General features: G+C 41.4%; 1 protein-coding gene across 3 annotated transcripts in view; it reads right to left on the reverse strand.

Annotated features, from left to right (window-relative positions):
- ranbp10 (RAN binding protein 10) overlaps positions 1–23,467 on the reverse strand; it is a 31,888-nt gene that overhangs the window by 7,599 nt on the left and 822 nt on the right. For 2 of the 3 annotated variants that reach the window (XM_024423506.2, XM_024423507.2), the window contains exons 2-6: positions 4,567–4,678; positions 4,225–4,277; positions 1,465–1,632; positions 1,253–1,275; positions 847–1,031 (exon numbers count right to left, since the gene is read on the reverse strand). In XM_024423506.2, coding sequence (XP_024279274.1) covers positions 847–1,031; positions 1,253–1,275; positions 1,465–1,632; positions 4,225–4,277; positions 4,567–4,678 — 541 coding nt within the window. Of the gene's footprint in view, positions 1–846; positions 1,032–1,252; positions 1,276–1,464; positions 1,633–4,224; positions 4,278–4,566; positions 4,679–18,484; positions 18,680–23,467 lie in introns of those variants that run through there. The other variant, XM_024423508.2, reaches the window with a different exon arrangement.

A 23,467-nucleotide genomic window follows, 5' to 3' on the forward strand; every position in this document is an offset into this window, starting at 1 on the left:
AATTCAGAGGTGCATATTGAAGATGTTGGAAGAACTGTCCACATTTACTTTTCGTCTGCCAACAAGATGAGTAGGCCTAATGAACAGCAAAAGTACTAGCCTATGTCAATCTACTATCCCCTATAGTACAAAAGGTCGACCTATTCTATTCTGTGTAAGAAATAAATATTAGTCTGGGACAGTTGTGGGATGAGATAGATCCCAAATTAATACAACCACATGGTACTAGGCTATAAGCGCGAATGTTCAATTAGCAGAAAACACAATCATCAAAAATGACCGCAAATGCAATTATGCATGTAATGCTTTTATTATAAAAGGAGCATTTTTATGGTGAAAATGATCTTCCCCAAACTTGAAACTCACATGCTGCTTATATATGCCAGTTAGGCTCTACACCCCTTGTAAAGCAGATTAATGTGCTTAATTATATTAAGTTATTTGTCCACTTTAGTTGTGATACAAACCTCATTAAAACATATAGGCCTATGGGCTAGGCTACTTGAGTTGTGCGACTAGGATTCGAAAAAGTCGCAAAAAAAGGTTTCTTATGCTGGGCATCATTCACAAGTGATAATATATAATTCACAAGTGATATGTTAATATTGTCACTCATCAGACTATTGTTGATTTAATCTAGTCGTTACATATACTAAATAATATATGTTTGGTAGGCTACTAATGACCATCAGCAGCATCAGAGCTTGGAGAAGCCTAATTACGGTGACTAAACAAACGGTCAGGTGGAATTTGACTACCTTCATTACTTGTGACCGCCGGTGTGGTGGTAATACAGTCACCGCAACAGCCCTAGTGATAATTGTGGTGTGGGTATGGATCCCTTACTTCTGAAGCACTGCCTGCCACTCTCCCAGTCTCTCTCCGATGGGGAAGCGGGCGATCATGCCGTGGATCTTAGCCCTCCATTCACTCATATAGTCCTCAATGTCAAACACAAAGGGCTGCTGGCCAAAGTTAGCATCCACAATCTCTCCTGGAGTCTGCAGGCCCACTGTGGGGTAAAGGTTGGGCTGTGGGTAAAGGGAGAGGTGTGAAAACACATTCCCCCTCTGGCCATAATAGGAAGAACTTGCCATTAATTTTGATAACTTGATAATTTGATGGCATGGCAACCGTGAATAATGTAGGACTTTTATATCACCACCACTAATGGAAGCAGCAAAGCTACCACTACTGATTACAACAGAAGGCCTTGACATTGAACATGTCCACATTTCAGTGTAATACTCACAGGGAGATCTGTAAAGGCTACACCTGGAGAACAAACAGAGAGAAAAGTGTTAATGGACTGGAATAAATTGAAAATGTTATAATCTGCAACCAAGTAAACAGAATCGTATAAATTGCCTGGGAACATTTCAAATTGTTGAAGCATATTTTAATTTCATATAACAATTAACTTGGATGTTTTTTTACCCTGCACTGTTGGTGCACAGTTCTCACCTAGACTGATGCCGTTCTTGGTGTAGAAACAGGTGTTGTTAATTAGGTTCACACAGCAGCCAATCACATCGCCTGTGGTGAAGGTTGGGCCATATGGTTGGCCAGTCCCTGAAGAACAGAAGGAGTGTCCGTCGTCGCCATGGTAACCATATGAGTGCTTGTCCCAACCTGGGATAGGAAACAAGGCAGAAGTGATTAGAGGAAATCTAGACCCATGATATGAATATTGAATATTACACATTAACAAACTGGAGGAAACGACAGAGAAAATCAAGGCATATTGAACGAACACTTTCACATATCAAATCTAGCTAGATTAATATGCATCAGGTCATGGATAGGGCAGTGCTACTCATACATTTGAGGGGAAGGAGTGAGATGGGTGACCCCAGTAGTGTGATGAGTAATATAATCCCCATAAAGACACTGTGACATGGGGTGGAGCTGAGCCTGACAAATGGTCTCTTTCGAATTAGGATATCCCCTGTCCTGTGTAGAGTGTGCAATACTATGGGTGGCCAGCGAGAGGCATCCGTCTCTGAATAAGAGCACTGACTGATGAGTCATACTCAAAACAGAGCAGTACATATGATGTTTGTGCATGGTATCAATAGGGACGGGGAAGGAGAGTAGACTGTGTGTCGAGGGAGATGTGGATGGTAGATCTTCAAGTCAGTGCATGGGTTTGTGTGTGGCCTGTGTGTGTGTGCGCAGTGAGAGTATTGTCTGCTCAATCAGTGTCTGTCACCAACCAAAAAGTGAAAGCGGCACAGAGAAAGTAGGTTGTGTGTGAGAACTGTGAGGTATTAGATGAATCTGCGGAGCAGCGCTGACAGGGATATTGGTCCTAAAGCTGGGCTCAGTGTTCCCTACATGCTAATGAATTGGGCAGGGCTCCACTATGGGATCAGACACACAGCGGTCAACAGGGAATATTAAAACTATTCCAGCCAGAACCAGACCACACCCCCACACGGTCACAGAAATGTAGTGAAGTCCGTTGGCATATAATGTACTAGAAACCTAAATAAATCTTCATAAACAATATGTTCATGCAACTAAACTCTCTCACACACACAGGCTGCCATTTCCACCATATTCCAACCATTGTGTAACAGAGATACATTTGAAGCACTCAGAGCTGGGAGAGAATAAACAGCAGTTGTAGTCAGCAAGAGCATGTAGAATTGGCTGGATGAGTCCAAAGCATTCCAAAGGCCTCCGGCGCCATGGAGAATCCAATAGGCAGGTGACACAGCCTGAGGCAGGGTTCATATTATTGGTCAGAGCAGCATGGAGGAATGATCTAATAGGCAGGGAATTGCATCAGTGCACAAGGGAAAACATACTGTAGCTCCCCATGTGCCAAAGTTAGCCCCTCGGCAGCAATATGCCAACCCTCTTCCAACCTGTCTTGTGTCCCCAGCAGCCACTGTACCAATCAGTGACATCTTCACGTGCATGAGGGTGGGGGAAAGGGAGAGAGAGAATTTGATGGAATTATGCAAGAATGTATTTAATCTACATGTACTTTCTGCTTAACCCCCATTGTCTGTTGAACTGGTGATTAAAGAAAGAGTGTTTGATTAACTAATTACTGCTGAGCAGTGGGCCAGGCCAGGCCAGGGTGCAGATGGCCCTGTATTCATGCAGTGATACCGCTCACATCTCCGCTCTGTGTTTGGTGGCAAAAACACTCATCTACTAGCCTGTTTGGTTACATTCAATCCAATCTCATCAGGCCTTGGCATGAGCTTTTGCTTGGATGGGTTCATTCACTGTATCAGTGTGCTGCAGACCAATTTGTTATATGTTCTGACCATTCTAGAGTAGGCTTATATGTAACTCTATTGTAGAATTTATGGTTGAGGAAAATTCCATTTGGGCCCAGACTGTATACTGTATTGAAGATGAGATGGCCTTAAGCGGATTTCTTGAAATTAAATGGTCAACAAATACTTGTTAATTTCTCCCTTCCTCTTCAATGAATGTGAGCCAGCCACCCTGCCAGTGGCAGCTCCACTATCACCTGACCTTCATACATACACTGAAAGCTTTTATGTTGAGGAAAAAAGGTACTTTCTGGTATTTCACATGTTACATTTCATCCTCTCATTACTAATGGCTGAGCTCAAACAAGCCCATGCATGTTCTGGAACAGCCAGACACTCTGGGAGACATCACTACACATGGTTTCACTGTGACATGGAATCTAAATCCATCCAGGCACTCCAGAGGAAAGACAGTCAATCTGGAAACATAAATCTGGATGTAGATTACCATGGCACTCTAAAACGTAGCACACCACATGCAAAAGATTAACACCTTAAAACTGTGCCCCTCGAATAGTAAAAACTGAACCATATGATATGTTAAAAAAAACACATCTAGAATCACATCAGTCACTGCTGCAGTGATGGTGTGAGGAGATCCATCTGAAGATAACACTGTTTGGGTTCATTTTAGAGTTGTATTTAAAAAAACATGTAGTAGTAGTAGTAGTAGTAGTTGTTGTCCACAATCTATTACAGTCACACAACCAAAGCACACACTGACTATTACCCCTTGTCCTTCAATCCTAAACCAATCCAGCAGAGATTATAGGCAGGGCAGGGTTCTTGCTGTGAACCCTCTGACCCTCCAAAACCCACACTCATCCCATACTGACTCACAGCCTTCCCTTCTGCCATCGCTCTACCTTCCCTTCTGCCATCGCTCTACCTTCCCTTCTGCCATCGCTCTACCTTCCCTCATACTCACCAGGCAGTCTGTTCATGTTGACCCCCTGGGCAGACAGACCAATCCCCATGTACCTGGAGACAACAACAGGAGGTCAAAGGTCAGAGACATCATTAGCTTAGACAACATGAGTCAGTCTGATATGGGTCAATAGCTGGACTGATTAATCCTTTCAGACCCAAAGTTACTTTCCTTTATTTACTACTCTTTAGTTTCTCTACACGTTGCTCAACATGCCATTTTCCACTGCAGAAATAGAGATAGGCCTACAGTAATAGCTAACATGAGTAAACAGATCGTGGTGTAATAATTACAAGTTTGAGGTTAGACCATTAGGGGTACTAACTATCAGCAAATACGTACCCATCCCTGCCCTTGCTGACAATCTTCACTTCAAAGTAGTAGATCCCACAGGCGGCTGGTATGGGATGAGTGGCACGCACAGACGCGGCATCCTTATGGTTCTTCCCATGGCCTACAGAAGGAGCAAAATGTTGTGTTGGAGTCAGTACAATACACCAAACATCCCACAACTCTGTCAATCTGAAAAGGTTGAGGCTTCTCTCCCCATGGACCCTGAAAAGCCTCAATCTGTACGAATTACGAAACTATTTCAAACCTCAATAATTTCCCTGTCAATCCTACCTCTATTTACAATAATATTCATGCAAATTCATACTTAAATCCTGTGACATGAAATCTTAGAGCGCTTCCAAGTACCCTCCATAGCTGTATACATGAATGCCAAACTAGTCAGAAACATGGAGTTCACTTAGCCTGGAACACTCTGGCAGCAAAGTAATGTCAGGGTCAGTATAGTGAGGCTGTCACAGTCTCGCCATTCCATCCAGCTCATAATTGTGACAGCTCCCAGGAGTAGCCTAGAGAGCTTACACAACCCCTGTGTATGTGTGTGTGTGTGTGTGTTAGACTGTAAGCTATCCCTTTTTGCTGGTTGATAAAACAACACTTAAAGGCCAGTCACAGTGCTGCTGTGAAGTACACTACATGAGCAAAAGTATGTGGACATCTGCTCGTCAAATATCTCAATCCAAAATCATGGGCATTAATATGAAATAGGTCCCCCCTTTTGCTGCAACAGCCTCCACTCTTCTGGGAAGGCTTCCTACTAAATGTTGGGACATTGCTGGGGGGACTTGCTTCCGTTCAGCCACAAGAGCATTAGTAAGGTTGGGCCCTGATGTTGGGAAATTAGGCCTGGCTCGCAGTTGACGTTCCAATTCATCCCGAAGGTGTTTGATGGGGTTGAGGTCAGGGTTCTGTGCAGGCCAGTCAAGTTCTTCCACACCGATCTCGATGTACCATTACTGTATGGACCTCGCTTTGTGCACCGGGGCATTATGCTGAAACCCGGAAAGGGCCCTCCCCACTGTTGCCACAAAGTCGGAAGCACAGAATTGTCTAGAATGTCATTGTATGCTGTAGCGTTAAGATTTCCCTTCACTGGGACTAAGGGACCAAGCACGAATCATGAAAACAGCCCCAGACCATTATTCCCTCAACCATCAAACTTTACAGTTGGCACTATGCTTTGGGGCAGGTAACGTTCTCCTGGCATCCGCCAAACCCAGATTCGTATGTCAGACTGCCAGATGGTGAAACGTGATTCATCACTCCAGAAAACACGTTTCCACTGCTCCAGAGTCCAATTTCTGCGAGCTTTACACCACTCCAGCTGACGCTTGGCATTGCGCATGGTGATTTTAGGCTTGTGTGCGGCTGCTTGGCCATGGAAACCCATTTCATTAAGTTCCTGGCGAGAAGTTATTGTGCTGACGTTGCTTCCAGAGGCAGTTTGGAACTTGGTAGTGAGTGTTGCAACCGAGGACAGACGTTTTTTTTTTTTGCACTATGTGCTTCAGCACTCTGCGGGCCCGGTCTGTGAGCTTGTGTGGCCAACCACTTCGTGGCTGAGCCGTTGTTGCTCCTAGAGGTTTCCACTTCACAATAACAGCACCTACAGTTGACCAGGGCAGCTCTACCAGGGCAGAAATTTGACGAACTGACTTGTTGGAAAGGTGGCATCCGATGACAGTACCACATTGAAAGTCACAGCTCTTCGGTAAGGCCATTCTACTGGCAATGTTTGTGTAAGGAGATTTCATGGCTGTGTGCTCAAATTTTATACACCTGTCGGCAACGGGTGTGGCTGAAATAGCTTATCCACTCATTTGAAGGGGTGTCCACATACACTATATATACACAAAAGTATCTGTGGGCCATGCCACACAGAACATGTCTATCTGTAAGAGGAGCTGTGCCTCTATACTGTATCTCTGTCTGTAACGCACGGCCATCTTCATTGCCATATTGTACAAATCCACTAATCAACCAGTCATGCATTACCACAGTCGTTACAACTAATAGAGAAGCAGTGTATTTATAATCACTTTTCATTTCCGCAGCAACATTAATCACTTCTATTTTTAGCCTTTCCATGAGGGCAATTCCACGGTAACAGAATTACGCTGAGACTCAGATTTTTCACTTCAACATGTATGCCAAACAAAACCCAATAATTTCAAAGTTAATTAAACCATACATACAACTCTATGAACAAGGACTACTTTGAACAATTTACACAGAAAAACAAAAGAACTGTGCAGATGCAAAGTTTGGTAACAGAATTGCGTTAAAATGTCCCTCAGTTTTTAATGCAACCATGTTTTCCAAAATCTCTTAAATATCTGCTCCGAATTAAGATTCAAATACGTCTGCATAAATAAATGGGGTGTCAGATACGACATAACACCTTCAGTTAAAAAAATCTGTTTTGGTTATTGAACTATAGTAAGTGAAGTGGATTTACACCCGGTAACAGAATTTGGGTAACGGAATTACTTAATGGGTCCCTGATCTGTACTACACAGCAATGCATAACTATGAATATGACTGTCATTGTATTCATTGTGACATATCTTGAATAGGTAAACAAAGGTCGAAATATACAATATCACCCTTTGCATATATGAGTATTATTCTACATACTGGCTTTTATTCTAAAGAGCTCCGCACCCAAACAAGACCAAATCTGGTTGGTCTGGACCAGACAAAATCTGAACCAATCATAGAGGTCTATATTTCAAAAGTTTGGACATCACAGTAGAGTTCAGTACAATATATTATACTTTACTGTTCTTGACTGTACTGTACTCTACAGTGCTTCACTGTACTTTGCTGTCCAAACTTGTAAAACATGGACGTCTATGATTGGTTCAGATTTGGTCCAGTCACCAATATGGAACGTCTATGGACGTTGAAATCAAGGCCGGTCCAGCTCAAAAAACAATGTCAATCAAGGCCAGGTTGGACTGACCAAATTTCAACCGCTTTCAACATGGATGTCCAATTTTGGTCGTTGCTCAGTGGGTGCAGCTCATGGGTAGGTGTCAGTAAGAGTCGGGAGAGGTAACATTAACTGGAGAGAGATAAGAGAGTGAGAGGCGGGGTTGTCCAGACTTTTCACACTCTCGTTTCAACCACCAGACAACAGAAAGAGAAGAAAACAGTTATGAGCTGAACATCACAGTATGCCAGTGGAAGGGAGGACAATTGCAGGGGACCCAACTGTGGTTTGGTAACAGAATTAGGCATTTTAATCACTTAATAATCATTAAACTAATTAGTAGGTATACCTTTACTTGTTACTTATGTGAACTTTCATTATCCTCCCTCCTCATGAAATTAGAAGCACAAGGCAATATTTCTTAAACAAGGCAGAGAAATATCTCCAAAACTAAATATATGTGTTGATATTAAATTGGCAGGAGTCTTTACTTCAACATTATTGTGTTTTGATTAATTGACTTTTTCTGGTAAAATCTACTTTTCCTGTATACCACCCTTACCTTGTCACAACACGATTGGCTCAAACGTATTAAGGAAAGAAATTCCACAAACTAACTTTTAACAAGACACACCTGTTAATCGAAATGCATTCCAGGTGACTACCTAGTGAAGCTGGTTGAGAGAATGCCAAGAGTGTGTAAAGCAGTCATCAAGGCAAAGGGTGGCTACTTTGAAGACTAAAATATATTTTGATTTGTTTAACACTTTTTTGGTTACTACATGAATCGATGTGTTATTTCATATCTTTGATGTATTAACTATTATTATACAATGTAGAAAATAGTAAAAAATAAAGAAAAACCCTTGAATTAGTAGGTGTCCAAACTTTTGACAGGTACTGTATGTTGTCTAAGACCCCGGTTCCATCTGTTAGAGCAGAAATTCAATCCATTACTCATGTAAAATGTTTAAGATGGAAACAGTTGAAAAATGTATCTATGCCTTCATTTCCCAGAAGTATAGACACTTAGCTTTCATTTGACAACCAATTTGATATGCTCCTATGAACTTCACATTTTGGTGCTCATGGGTCCTTCTAGATGGAAATGACCATAACCAAAGCTCAGTAGGCCCACTCTATGACCAGACAAACACCCATAATAAATACAACACATGCACATACTTGCGTCTATAAATATCACCAACTCGCAGTCACACCACCACCTCAGCATACAGCACTCATCAGCTCAGCAGTGCCACAGTCCTGGGAGTGAGGCTCCCTCGCTGTCTCCGTCAATCTCACTCTCACACGCACACTTGACATTGATTGTTATTTGTGTTATGTTTCTATAAAAAAAAACATTTCAAATCAAATTGGATTTGTCATATACACAAGGTTTAGCAGATGTTATTGCGGGTGTTGCGAAATGCTTTGGTTTCTAGCTCCAACAGTGCAGTTTAATCTAACAATACACACAACCTAAAAGTAAAATAATGGAATATATAGATGTTATGATGAGCAATGTCAGAATGGCATTGCCTAAAATACAGTAGAATAGAATACAGTATATACATATGAGATGAGTAAAACAGTATGTACTTTTTTTTTTTTTAAGTGGCCAGTCTATGTATATGGGACAGCAGCCTCTAAGGTGCAGGGTTACGTAACCGGGTGAATCCCGCCTAGTGATGGCTGTTTAACAGTCTGATGGCCTTGAGATAAGCTGTTTTTCAGACTCTCAGTCCCAGCTTTGATGCACCTGTACTGACCTCGCCATCTGGATGATAGCGGGGTGAATAGGCAGTGGCTCGGGTGGTTGTTGTCCTTGATGAATCTTTTGGGCCTTTCTGTGACATCGGGTGCTGTAAATGTCCTGGAGGGCAAGTAGTTTGCCCCCAGTGAAGCGTTGGGCAGACCGCGTCACACTCTGGAGAGCCTTGTGGTTGCAGGCGGTGCAGTTGTCGCACCAGGCGCTGATACAGCCAGACAAGACGCTCTCGATTGTCCATCTGTAAAAGTTTGTGAGGGTTTTAGATGCTAAGCCAAATTTCTTCAGCCTCCTGAACTTGAAGTTTTCCACCTGCGCCACTGCGGTCCCGTCGATGTGGATAGGGACGTGCTCCCTCTGCTGTTTCCTGAAGTCCACGATCAGCTCCTTTGTCATTTCGATAATGAGTGAGAGGTTATTTTGCTGGCACCACACTCCCAGGGGCCTCACCTCCACTCTGTAGGCTCTCTCGTCATTGTTGGTAATCGGGCCTACTACCGTTGTGTTGTTGAGTTGGAGGCGTGCATGGTCATGCAGTCATGGGTGAACAGGGAGTATAGGAGGGTGCTGAGCACCCTTGAGGGGCCCATGTTGAAGATCAGCGAAGTGGAGATGTTGTTTCCTACCTTCACCACCTGGGGGCGGCCTGTCAGGAAGTCCAGGACCCAGTTGCACAGGACGGGGTTAAGACCCAGGGCCTCAAGCTTAATGATGAGCTTGGAGGGTACTATGGTGTTGAATGCTGAGCTATGGTCAATGAACAGCATTCTTACATAGATATTCCTCTTGTACAGATGTGATAGGGCAGTATGCAGTGTGATGGCATCGTCTGTGGATCTATTGGGGCAGTAAGCAAATTGAAGTGGGTCTAGGGTGTTAGGTGATATGATCCATAACTAGCCTCAAAGCACTTCATGATGACAGAAGTGAGTGCTACGAGGTGATAGTCATTTAGTTCAGTTACCTTTGCTTTCCTGGGTACAGGAACGATGGTGGACATCTTGAAGCAAGTGGGGACAGCAGACTGGAATAGGGAGAGATTGAATATGTCTGTAAACACTCCAGCCAGCTGATCTGTGCATGCTCTGCGGACGCGGCTAGGGATGCCATCTGGGCCGGCAGCCTAACGAAGCTTGATTGCTTAGAGGGAATAGCTAAACGGTTTGTATTCGGCCATATTCCCAGTCGCCTTGCCACAGTTAAATGCGGTGGTTCACGCTTTCACTTTTACACGAATGCTGCCATCTATTCACGGATTCTGGTTAGGAGGGATTTTAATAGTCAAAGTGGGTACAACCTATACACTTCCTGATCAACTCAGTCACTGTATCCGTGTATTCGTCTATGTTATTCTAAGAGGCTATCTGGAACATATCCCAGTCCGCGTGATCAAAACAATCTTGAAGCACGGATTCCAATTGGTCAGACCAGTGTTGAATAGTCCTTAGCACAGGTACTTCCTGTTTGAGTTTCTGCCTATAGGAAGGGAGGAGCAAAATGGAGTTGTGATCAGATTTGCCTAAGGGAGGGCCTTGTAGGCATTTCGAAAAGCTGAGTAGCAGTGGTCTAATGTTGTTTTCTCAGAGCGAGTGCTACAGTTAATGTGTTGGTAGAACCTCAAATTTGTGAAGTTCTTTGAGGGCCGTCGTGGTATCAGCTTGAGGGGGAATATACACGGCTGTAACTATAACCGAAGATATTTCTCTTGGGAGATAATACGATCGGCATTTGGTTGTGAGGAATTCTAGGTCAGGTGTTGTTACAATTACACCATGAGTGGTTAATCATGAAACATACACCCTCGCCTTTCTTCTTCCAAGAGAGTTCTTTATTCCTTTCTGCGCGATATACTGAGAACCTAACTGGCTTTATGGACAGAGACAGTATATCCCAAGAGAGCCATGTTCCCGTGAAACAGAGTATGCTACAATCCCTGATGTCTCTCCGGAAGGAGATTCTCACCCTGACCTCGTCTACTTTATTATCCAGAGACTGAATATTAGCGAGTAATATACTCTGAAGCGGTGGATGGTGTGCACGCCTCCTGAGTCGGACTAGAAGTCGACTCAGAATACCTCTTCTCCGCCGGTGGAATTTTGGATCAGCCTCTGGAATCAGTTCAATTGCCCTGGGGGTACGATCAAAGGATCCAATTCGGGAAAGTCGTATTCCCGGTCGTAATGCTGGTGAGTTACCACCGATATCCAAAAGTTATTTCCGGCTGTATGTAATAACACAACAAATATTCTGGGCTAATAATGTAAGAAATAACACACACAAAAAAACAAAATACAGCAAAGCTAGAAGCAGAGCTGCCCTATCTGTCGGCGCCATCTTGGATTTAGGCGAGAAAGAAGGGTGTTTTTTTTGCTGGCTATCCAACAAATCAGGAGAGGTAGCTTTTGGTTGCAATGTTGTGTAACAGTCATATAAATCTAAGTACTTGGTTACAAAATGTGTTGTTAGAGCACAACGCAAGCCTACTCAAACATTATCGGCTACATAGCTATTAAAATGTGCTCCATTTTGTTGCTTAGGGAAAAATATGATGTCCGTTTATAGAGCAAATCGTTTAGGTTTACTCTTCCATGTTTTTACTGGTTAGGCTATATTTGTTTTGATACCGCTGATGGACTCTCTTTCCAAGGCTTCCAGTCCAGAGTCAAAAGATCTCCCTCATGGTCAAGGCAGTGGTTACCAGAAAAATGTACAGCAGAACTACCCACGACAGACAAAAAAAACATGCCTAAGGAAACTAATAAAAAAACTAATTAAATGATATAAATAAATATGCCAGTGTTAGCAAACACTGCATCACAGCTTCACATAGAGAGACTGGGGGGAAACCACAATCTAGTGATGTCACACAATCCGGTGATGTCACCTCCGACTGAACATGCATGATTGGTTCTTCAGAAGACAATAAACCCTCTCTCTGTGCAAACATTGCAATCAGCTTAAAGGAATCACAGGGCATGGTTAAAGAGTCAGCCATGTGTCCTATGGGCTCTATAATTACCCAATAGCACATAAGACCTTGGCATGAAATAGAAACCCTTCAGAAAGCACATACAGGCTAAATCACACAAAGAAGCAAGTACAAAGGCCATTCACTTACCATATGTGTCTATGGTACACTAATCTCATTCCTATACCACCACTTCATTAAACACACTGATGAATTACATACAACGCCCGTTCTGCCAGTCACATTCTGTTAAAGGTCCCCAAAGCACACATCCCCGGGTCGCTCCTCTTCTCAGTTCGCTGCAGCTAGCAACTGGAACAAACTGCAACAAACACTCAAACTGGAGAATTTTATCTCAATCTCTTCATTCAAAGACTCAATCATAGACACTCTTACTGACAGTTGTAGCTGCTTTGTGTGATGTATTGTTGTCTCTACTAGAGGTCGACCGATTATGATTTTTCAACGCCGATACCGATTATTGGGTGCCCAAAAAAAGCTGGTACCGATTAATCGGCCAATTTTTAAAAATGTATTTGTAATAATGACAATTACAACAATACTGAATGAACATCCAATATTATCCAATATTGAATATCCAATATTGAAAAGTTCTTCACAAAACACAGTAGCTTCTGGGGGGAGGGCAATTCCACTGTGACGGAATTACGCTTGGACCTTTTACTTAACAATGTATGCCAAACAAACATGTAGTTCAATAACCAAAATTCCTTATTCTTTAAACTCAAGGTGTCATAGCTGACACCCGATTCTTTCTGCAGACATCTTTTAATCATAATTCGGGGGCCGATATTTAAGAGGTTTTTATTTATTTATTTATTTTTTTAAATGTGGTCGCATAAAACAAACTGAGGGAGATTACCGTAATTCTGTTACCAAACTTCGCATCTGCACAGTTCTTCCAATAAATGTGTTTTTGTGATATGTTCTTTGTAAATTGTAGTCCTTAGGCATAGGATTTGGTGGTTTGTTAAACTTCAAAATCAAATGGTGAAGTGGATTTACATCTGGTAACGAAATTACGGAAATGGAATTACAACATACGTCCCGGAGCAGTACTATACAGAAATGCATAATTATAGATATGAATATCATTCTCTTCATAGTGATGTATCCTGAATAGGTACACAAAAGGTATAAATATGCAATATCCCTTTTTCACATAAGTGCGTATTATTCTACACACTGGCCCCCAAACAAGAACAAATTTGGTTAGTCCGGACCAGACTAAATCTGAAACAAAATCATAGATTACTATTTTTCACAAGTTTGGACATCACAGTAGAGCACAGTACAGTAGATACAGTATGTACAGTACAATAAAGTAAATTATACTGTACTCGTGTGCTCTACTGTACTGAACTCTACTTTTCATTACTTAACTGGACTGTTCTGTTCTCGATTATTGAATATTGAAGACTCATGTTAAAAGGAACCACCAGCTTTCATATGTTCTCATGTTCTGAGCAAGGAACTGAAACGTTAGCTTTCTTACATAGCACATATTGCACTTTTACTTTCCAACACTTTGTTTTTGCATTATTTAAACCAAATTGAACATGTTTCATTATTTACTTGAGGCTAAATTGATTTTATTGATGTATTATATGAAGTTAAAATAAGTGTTCATTCAGTATTGTTGTAATTGTCATTATTACAACTAAATTTTAAAAAAAATTTAAAATTGTCCCATTAATCAGTATCGGCTTTTTTGGTCCTCCAATAATCGGTATCGGCGTTGAAAAATCATAGTAACTCGACCTCTAATTGATATTAATTAGCAGGGGTCTTTACTGCAACAGCATTGTGTTTGGATTTTAAGACTGTTTCTGGTAGATGTTGTCTAAGACTTTTCCATCTGTTTGACCACAAATCAAAGCCTTTGCTTATTCCTAATTTTTAGGATGGAAAAATTGTTGGAAAAACACACACACACACACACACACACACACACACACACACGTTGGAGTCATTAAAACTCATTTCTCAACCACTCCACAAATTTCTTGTTAACAAACTATAGTTTTGGCAAGTCGGTTACAACATATACTTTGTGCATGACAAGTTATTTTTACAACAATTGTTTTCAGACAGATTATTTCACTGTATCACAATTATAGTGGCTCAGAAGTTTACATACACTACATTGACTATGCCTTTAAACAGCTTAGAAAATTCCAGAAAATGATGTCATGGATTTAGAAGCTTCTGATAGGCTAATTGACATCATTTGAGTCAATTGGAGGTGTACCTGTGGATGTATTTCAAGGCCTAGCTTCAAAATCAGTGCCTCTTTGCTTGACATGGTGCCTCTTTGCTTGACATTTGCTTTTGACAAATCAAAAGAAATCAGCAAAGACCTCAGAAAACAAATTGTAGACCTCCACAGTCTGGTTCATCCTTGAGAGCAATGTCCAAATGCCTGAAGGTACCACGTTAATCTGTACAAACAATAGTACGCAAGTATAAACACCATGGGACCACGCAGCCATCATACCGTTCAGGAAGGAGACGAATTCTGTCTCCTAGAGATGAACGTACTTTGGTGCGAAAAGTGCAAATCAATCCCAGAAAAACATCAAAGGACCTTGTGAAGATGATGGAGGAAACAAGTGCAAAATATCTATATCCACAGTAAAACGAGTACAATATCGACATAAACTAAAAGACGGCTCAGCAAGGAAGAAGCCAATGCTCCAATACCGCCAGAAAAAAAGCCAGACTACGGTTTGCAACTGCACATGGGGACAAAGATCATTGTTTTTGGAGTAATGTCCTCTGGTCTGATGAAACAAAAATAGAACTGTTTGGCCATAATGACCATCGATATGTTTGGAGGAAAAAGGGGGAGGCTTGCAAGCCGAAGAACACCATCCCAACCATGAAGCACGGGGGCGGCAGCGTCTTGTTGTGGGGGTGCTTTGCTGCAGGAGGGACTGGTGCACTTCACAAAATAGATGGCATCATGAGGGTGGAAAATGATGAGATGTTGCTTCAATAGATCCACAAGACATCAATCAGGAAGTTAAAGCTTGGTCGCAAATGGGTCTTCCAAATGGACAATGACACCAAGCATACTTCCAAAGTTGTGGTAAAATGGCTTAAGGACAACAAAATCAAGGTATTGGAGTGGCCATCACAAAGCCCTGACCTCAATCCTATAGAAAAAGTGTGTGCGAGCAAGGAGGCCTACAAACCTGACTCAGTTACACCAGCTCAGTCAGGAAGAATGGGCCAAAATTCACCCAACTTATAATGGGAAGCTTGTGGAAAGCTACCCGAAACATTTGACCCAAGTTAAACAATTTAATGCTACCAAATACGAATTGAGTGCATGTAAACTTCTGACCCACTGGGAATGTGATGAATGAAATAAAAGCTGAAATAAATCACTCTACACTATTATTCTGACATTTCACATTCTTAAAATAAAGTGGTGATCCTAACTGACCTAAAACAGGGAATTTTTACTAGGATTAAATGTCTGGAATTGTGAAAAACTGAGTTTAAATGTGTACGTAAGGTGTGCGTAAATATATACACACACACACACACACACACACACACACGCCTTAATCTCTCAAAAATATAAGGGGAAAAAATTATTTGACAGGCATAACTTCACATTGGCTCTCATGGGTCCTTTTTAGATATGCGGGAGTAACAAGCCTATAACTTTAGATGCCTTGAAAAACAACATAATTTCCCCACATCCGACTGTACTGTAGTCCCACAATCCCTTTACACGACCACTCATGTAAAACAGCCTAAATAACAAAACAGTTTTTTTGAGCCACTAACGGGATTTTACCAGTCACGAATTATCATGAAATCCTTATTACCTTCAAGACCAGACAAAAAAAGACCAAAGCAATGTACCTAGGCCTAAATCCAGCACCCCCACCACAGCCACCTAATAATGTGTGTCCAATCCCTTTAAGAGAATTGCACAAGTAGGCTACTCTTTCTGTAGATTCAAGAGGTAGGCCTATGTTAATACCGGGGCCTTACACTGACCTTACAATTGTCTCTCAATGAGGTGTGATTTTGTTTCCTTTATATTCAAATGTAAAATAGGAGGTGCTTATATTTGTTCTGTTTTACTGCATTTACAAGTGGGTAACCTGTATGAGTGAGAGGTGTGAAATGGAAAGTGGGGTCATGGCCAGGGATCAGCCATTATTGACCACAACCCTGGAGCAATTAGGGTTAAGTGCCTTGCTCAAGGGCAGATCAGAGTTTCGCCCTTGTCGGGCACAGGGATTCAAACTAGCAACCATTCAGTTACTGGCCCAACGTGCTAACGGCTAGGCTAACTACAGAGACTGTGGACCTATAATAACTCAGTCTGATGATTCATAGCACTGTTGTGGGATTAGATTTGACAGTTGACTAAACATGTAGAATGATGTTAGACACTTTCTATGATTACACAACAAGCATTATCCCAGCTAACAATTCTAGGGAGAGAGAACGTTTTTGTAATGTTACCCGTGATGTTTGAGTGTCCAGTTTTCTGAGGGGTAGGAGAATATTCCATCAACGTCGCAAACATACATTGGACAAAGTTGCCATGTTCTTAGAATATATACGATATTAATGTTCTAGACACATTTCATGCAAGAACATTGCTGTGCATCAGTTGTCAGTACTTTGCCTGATGGTCCCAAAGAAACGTTCTCCCTCCCAAAAACATTGTTCATCATTACACATCACACCTTGATACTGTTGCCAAGCCCATTAAGGCCCTGATTGGTGAACCCCTGATCCATTCACTGCTCCTTTTGTCTGTTGACAAGGTCAGGGATACTCTCACACACAGCGCTTTCAACATAGTGTTTTTAACATTAATGATTACATTATGCATGTTCATTTACACAGCAATAATAATTGAACATGTCTACAACTGAAATTTGAACTCAACCTCTTGGTTCATGGAATTCAGATCTTCCTGTTATGCCACCATGTCAGTGTCAGTTAATTTGACCATCCTCTCATCACTGATTTGATTGACTTATTTCTACAATTGAAGAGCTTTCTGTATAGTTGTCTAATGTTGGTGGGGCATGTTAACCTGCTTTTAATGATACTCCTGAATCACTATGATCAATAAAAGTTTATCTTGAGTGTACTTTTAACAGAGCTGAGATTTACAAAGTGCATTAACTATATTACTTACACCTTTCAAGTCATTTCAGATCTACACAAGTGCCTAGGGAGGAGGGTTTAGAGTTTCTTCTGGACAAGGCCTAACTATACTTGCACAATAAATACATGGCCTAGAGATATCCGTTATTGGTGCAGTGGTTAGAATGTTCGTCATTAGTACTGGTGGCCTGGGTTCGAGACTTGCTCGGCGAGTCACCCTGATTTATTTGTGACTCTGCGTTAGTGTTATAAAAGACAATATGTTCAGCATTGTATGCATTGATCAGACATTTATTGGATATTTTACAATAGACCATTGCCGAAATACTGATCAACATGAACACTCATTATAAATAAAGGTGAGAAATAAATGGTGAGATATCATTTTACATTAAAAAAAGAGGAATTGAGCCATAAGCCTAATATAGGCACCTACAGTCTGCAGGACACATTGATTCGTAAAATGTGTAACACTACACTCCCATCCTAAAGCTTGAAAAAACAACAATACAAAGTAACACAATGTGATATTGTTTCACGTAAAAGGGAATTACTTAGGCTTTAAGAAATACAACAAACTACAGAGATTGATGGGGGAGGGGAGCGGGAGAGGAGGGGGACCCATGTATCCAGCTTCAATCAAGCAGGCTTCAGTAACCCCCAAGATTGAAGCTGGAGACAAATCCAGCTATGGCCACCTCCTTGTCAGGCCTTTCATACGGGGCAGACACAGGTCCTGGGATGGACAGCTTGCACAGCTTCCCCACATACGGCGCTGGATCATGGGTGACCTCGTTGAAGAGGAGATCCAGGAGCCTGTCTACGTAGCCTGTAATGTTTTTGAAAAGGGAAATGTTTAATTTCCTTTTATTTACTGTTCTGAGTTAATGCTATCAATTCATTGATGTAATGATCTACTCATTCTAGTTTTTGAAGTACTCAATTTGAAATATGCAAAATTTGGTCATGAACTGTTTTGTGAAACTTTTCAATGTTTGTATTTGGAATTTTTGTGTGCCTGAAATGCTCAATTGATGCAGATTTGAAATGAATAACTATGACTTACAGTATGTTGGGTCTGTCTTCACTGCATATCCCCCCTTCTTTGCCTTGGGAAAGCTGATTTTGTATCACAGCATTCCTGCTGTGGTGGTTGCCTGGGAAGCTGTGCAGACTAGAGGTCGACCGATTAATCGGAATGGCCGATTAATTAGGGCCAATTTCAAGTTTCCATAACAATCGGAAATCGGTATTTTTGGACACCGATTTGGCCGTTTTTTAAATATTTTTTTTTTTACACCTTTATTTAACTAGATAAGTCAGTTAAGAACACATTCTTATTTTCAATGACGGCCTAGGAACGGTGGGTGAACTGCCTTGTTCAGGGGAAGAACGACAGATTTTTACCTTGTCAGCTCAGGGATTCAATCTTGCAACCTTACGGTTAACTAGTCCAACGCCCTAACCACCTGCCTCTCATTGCACTCCATGAGGAGCCTGCCTGTTACGCAAACACAGTAAGAAGCCAAGGTAAGTTGCGAGCTAGCATTAAACTTATCTTGTAAAAAAACAATCAATCAATCATAATCACTAGTTATAACTACACATGGTTGATGATATTACTAGTTTATCTAGCGTGTCTGGCGTTGCATATAATCGATGCGGTGCGCATTCGAGAAAAAGGACTGTCGTTGCTCCAACGTGTACCTAAACATAAACATCAATGCCTTTCTTAAAATCAATACACAAGTATATATTTTTAAACCTGCATATTTAGCTAAAAGAAAGGTTAGCAGGCAATATTAACCAGGTGAAATGGCTTGCTAGTTAGCGGGGTGCACGCTCATAGCGTTTCAAATGTCACTCACTCAGACTTGGAGTGGTTGTTCCCCTTGCTCTGCATGGGTAACGCTGCTTCGAGAGTGGCTGTTGACGATGTGTTCCTGGTTCGAGCCCAGGTAGCGTGGAGGAGAGGGACGGAAGCTATACTGTTACACTGGCAATAATAAATTGCCTATAAGAACATCCAATAGTCGAAGGTACAGTGGGGCAAAAAAGTATTTAGTCAGCCACCAATTGTGCAAGTTCTCCCACTTAAAAAGACGAGAGGCCTGTAATTTTCATCATAGCTACACGTCAACTGTGACAGACAAAATGAGGGGGAAAAAAAAAAAATCTAGAAAATCACATTGTAGAGCATTTTTAATGAATATATTTGCAAATTATGGTGGAAAATAAGTATTTGGTCAATAACAAAAGTTTCTCAATACTTTGTTATATACCCTTTGTTGGCAATGACAGAGGTCAAACGTTTTCTGTAAGTCTTCACAAGGTTTTCACACAGTGTTGCTGGTATTTTGGCCCATTCTCCATGCAGATCTCCTCTAGAGCAGTGATGTTTTGGGGCTGTTGTTGGGCAACACAGACTTTCAACTACCTCCAAAAATGTTCTATGGGGTTGAGATCTGGAGACTGGCTAGGCCACTGCAGGACCTTGAAATGCTTCTTACGAAGCCACTCCTTCGTTGCCCGGGCGGTGTGTTTGGGATCATTGTCATGCTGAAAGACCCAGCCACGTTTCATCTTCAATGCCCTTGCTGATGGAAGGAGGTTCTCTCTCAAAATCTCACGATACATGGCCCCATTCATTCTTTCCCTTTACACGGATCAGTCGTCCTGGTCCCTTTGCAGAAAAACAGCCCCAAAGTATGATGTTTCCACCCCCATGCTTCATAGTCGGTATGGTGTTCTTTGGATGCAACTCAGCATTCTTTGTCCTCCAAACACGACGAGTTGAGTTTTTACCAAAATATTTTGGTTTCATCTGACCATATGACATTCTCCCAATCTTCTTCTGGATCATCCAAATGCTCTCTAGCGAACTTCAGACGGGCCTGGACATGTACTGGCTTAAGCAGGGGGACACGTCTGGCACTACAGGATTTGAGTCCCTGGCGGCGTAGTGTGTTACTGATGGTAGGCTTTGTTACTTTGGTCCCAGCTCTCTGCAGGTCATTCACTAGGTCCCCCCGTGTGGTTCTGGGATTTTTGCTCACCGTTCTTGTGATCATTTTGACCCCACGGGGTGAGATCTTGCGTGGAGCCCCAGATCGAGGGAGATTATCAATGGTCTTGTATGTCTTCCATTTCCTAATAATTGCTCCCACAGTTGATTTCTTCAAACCAAGCTGCTTACCTATTGCAGATTCAGTCTTCCCAGCCTGGTGCAGGTCTACAATTTTGTTTCTGGTGTCCTTTGACAGCTCTTTGGTCTTGGCCATAGTGGAGTTTGGAGTGTGGCTGTTTGAGGTTGTGGACAGGTGTCTTTTATACTGATAACAAGTTCAAACAGGTGCCATTGATACAGGTAACGAGTGGAGGACAGAGGAGCCTCTTAAAGAAGAAGTTACAGGTCTGTGAGAGCCAGAAATCTTGCTTGTTTGTAGGTGACCAAATTCTTATTTCCCACCATATTTTGCAAATAAATTCATTAAAAATCCTACAATGTGATTTTCTGGATTTTTTTTTCTCATTTTGTCTGTCATAGTTGAAGTGTACCTATGATGAAAATTACAGGCCTCTCATCTTTTTAAGTGGGAGAACTTGCACAATTGGTGGCTGACTAAATACTTTTTTGCCCCACTGTATATGAAATACAAATGGTAGAGGGAAATAGTGCTATAATAACTACAACCTAAAACTTCTTACCTGGGAATATTGAAGACTCATGTTAAAAAGGAACCACCAGCTTTCATATGTTCTCATGTTCTGAGCAAGGAACTTAAATGTTAGCTTTCTTACATGGCACATATTGCACTTTTACTTTCTTCTCCAACACTTTGGTTTTGCATTATTTAAACCAAATTGAACATGTTTCATTATTTATTTGAGGCTAAATTGATTTTATTGATGTATTATATTAAGTTAAAATAAGTGTTCATTCAGTATTGTTGTAATTGTCATTATTACAACAAAAAAATAATAATAAAATCGGCCGATTAAGCGATATCGCCTTTTTTTGGTCCTCCAATAATCGGTATCGGCGTTGAAAAATCATAATCGGTCGACCTCTCGTGCAGACAGAGTAAAATGTCTATCCTTCCAGCTTGATGATAGTGTAAAGACAAAAGGAGATGGAAAGTTAAATACACCCCCAAAAAAAAATGATGATTAGCTCCAATGACACAAGCTACATCAACTGTAAGACAACAACCCACACAATGGAATGGTAAAATATGATTTTCAGGAGTAAATGACAAATACTATGTACACCACAACTCCTTATGTGAACAATATTCCTTCGTGCCAGCTGTGTGCTGGCAGTTCTCTGACTTAATGTAGGGGGCTTAGAGATGGAAGAACAAAAACCATATAGTGATTATCAGGTGTTACAGAAAATATATCGTTCACAAGTCAAAGAAGCCACAGTTGCATTATCTAATGCTAGCCCCGCGATCCCCAAAAATGTTGGCTACCGTATCAGACTTATTAAACTCTGATACTTACATTATGGTCAGCGCTTGCAAGATCCCCTGTCAATAATGGTACAGCATCCATCTTCAGGATTAGCATCCTGGCAAGACCCATCGAATGTTCTCCTCAATTGATAAAGCATCTTTACTTGAAATGTGCACTGCGCACGCATGACATGATCGTAATTTTCGGTGCAGCCTGTCCACCCGAAATGAAAAGGTTAATTTTACACTATGGCATCCAGTCACAACAAACACAGTGTGCTTTTGCCGGCATGATGTAAGTGGCTTGCTAGCTAATAGTCACACCACAGATTAAAGGTTACCAGTATCTTTGATAGTATGCTCTGCTTGATCTAGTTTACAGTTTTGTAAACAAAGTTAAAGTAATGCGTAGGCGCACATGTGATGAAGGTTAAGGCGATACATATTTAAAATGACAAGACACTACAATTGGTGTATAACATTACCGGCTTTATGTGACGTTGGTAGAGGCCCGATGAAAATCCTTGGTAATGCCTGCCTCCTGAATTCAAGTGTTTGACATGGGGGGAGGGGACCAGTAACTTTATGATCAAATTTTATTCATGTACCAGCAACAGTAATTTTTAATACTTGGGCCACCCTACTTGGAACTGGTTTCATCCAAATATCAAATTTAATGAAAACCCTGATTACCACTATTCGGGACCTTTAATATCTTATGTTCTGAGAACATGGCACCACGTTCCATGCATGTTTGGGAGTTGATTCTCCTAACCCACAGAACTGGACACATGAATGTTCTTGCAACATTCCCATGAAACGTGTATAGAACATTAATGTGCTGAGTTCTGAGAACATGGTAACCACATTCTGGTTAAATTATATTTCACATTAAGGGAATGGTCTCTTGGAAACATTCCTTGTTAGCTGGGAGTAGCATAACGACGTCTAGCTTGATGGATAGCTGTCAAGTCCTACTTTTGATTTGGTGCAGAATAGTTAAATAACTATCTGAACCAATTGTATGTGTTACACCCCTCCCTTGGGCTATGGTCTGCATCCCAACAAGTTGTTTATGGTCAAATATGTCAAACTACCCGCATAAATACCATCTGATCTATGTGCAGATATTTTACGCACAACAAATGCGTCAAGGCCTCCTCCCTTGCAGCAAAGTGTAGCTGCTGGCTGAGTTTGAAATGGCAGACGCTGTTGTTGTTCTTTTGTGCATAAAGGACTCAATGGAATCCTTATAGCGTAATGCTCACCAACTGGTTCCAGAATGAATAATGATTCAGAATTATATTTCAACAGAACGTTTCCATGAACTAGCAAGCCAACAAAATGCAATATTTCCCTGTTCTGGACTGTCTGGTGCTCATTTGATCACAAAATACAAGCAAATTGTTAACGAACGACTAGTCGTGGGTTATGGCAACTGTGTGAAGGAGAATTGTTTTTATATTAGCTAACGCCAGGGTTAAGTATTAGCTAGCCAGTACATTTACATTGCTAGCTAGCTACTTATTTCTAACGTTACAACTAAGTAGCTAATATTTAGCTACTGTATTGGGCTAACAACGATGGTGTGC

The sequence above is a fragment of the Oncorhynchus tshawytscha genome, linkage group LG06 (genome assembly GCF_018296145.1).
Source record: "Oncorhynchus tshawytscha isolate Ot180627B linkage group LG06, Otsh_v2.0, whole genome shotgun sequence".
NCBI lineage: Eukaryota > Metazoa > Chordata > Actinopteri > Salmoniformes > Salmonidae > Oncorhynchus > Oncorhynchus tshawytscha.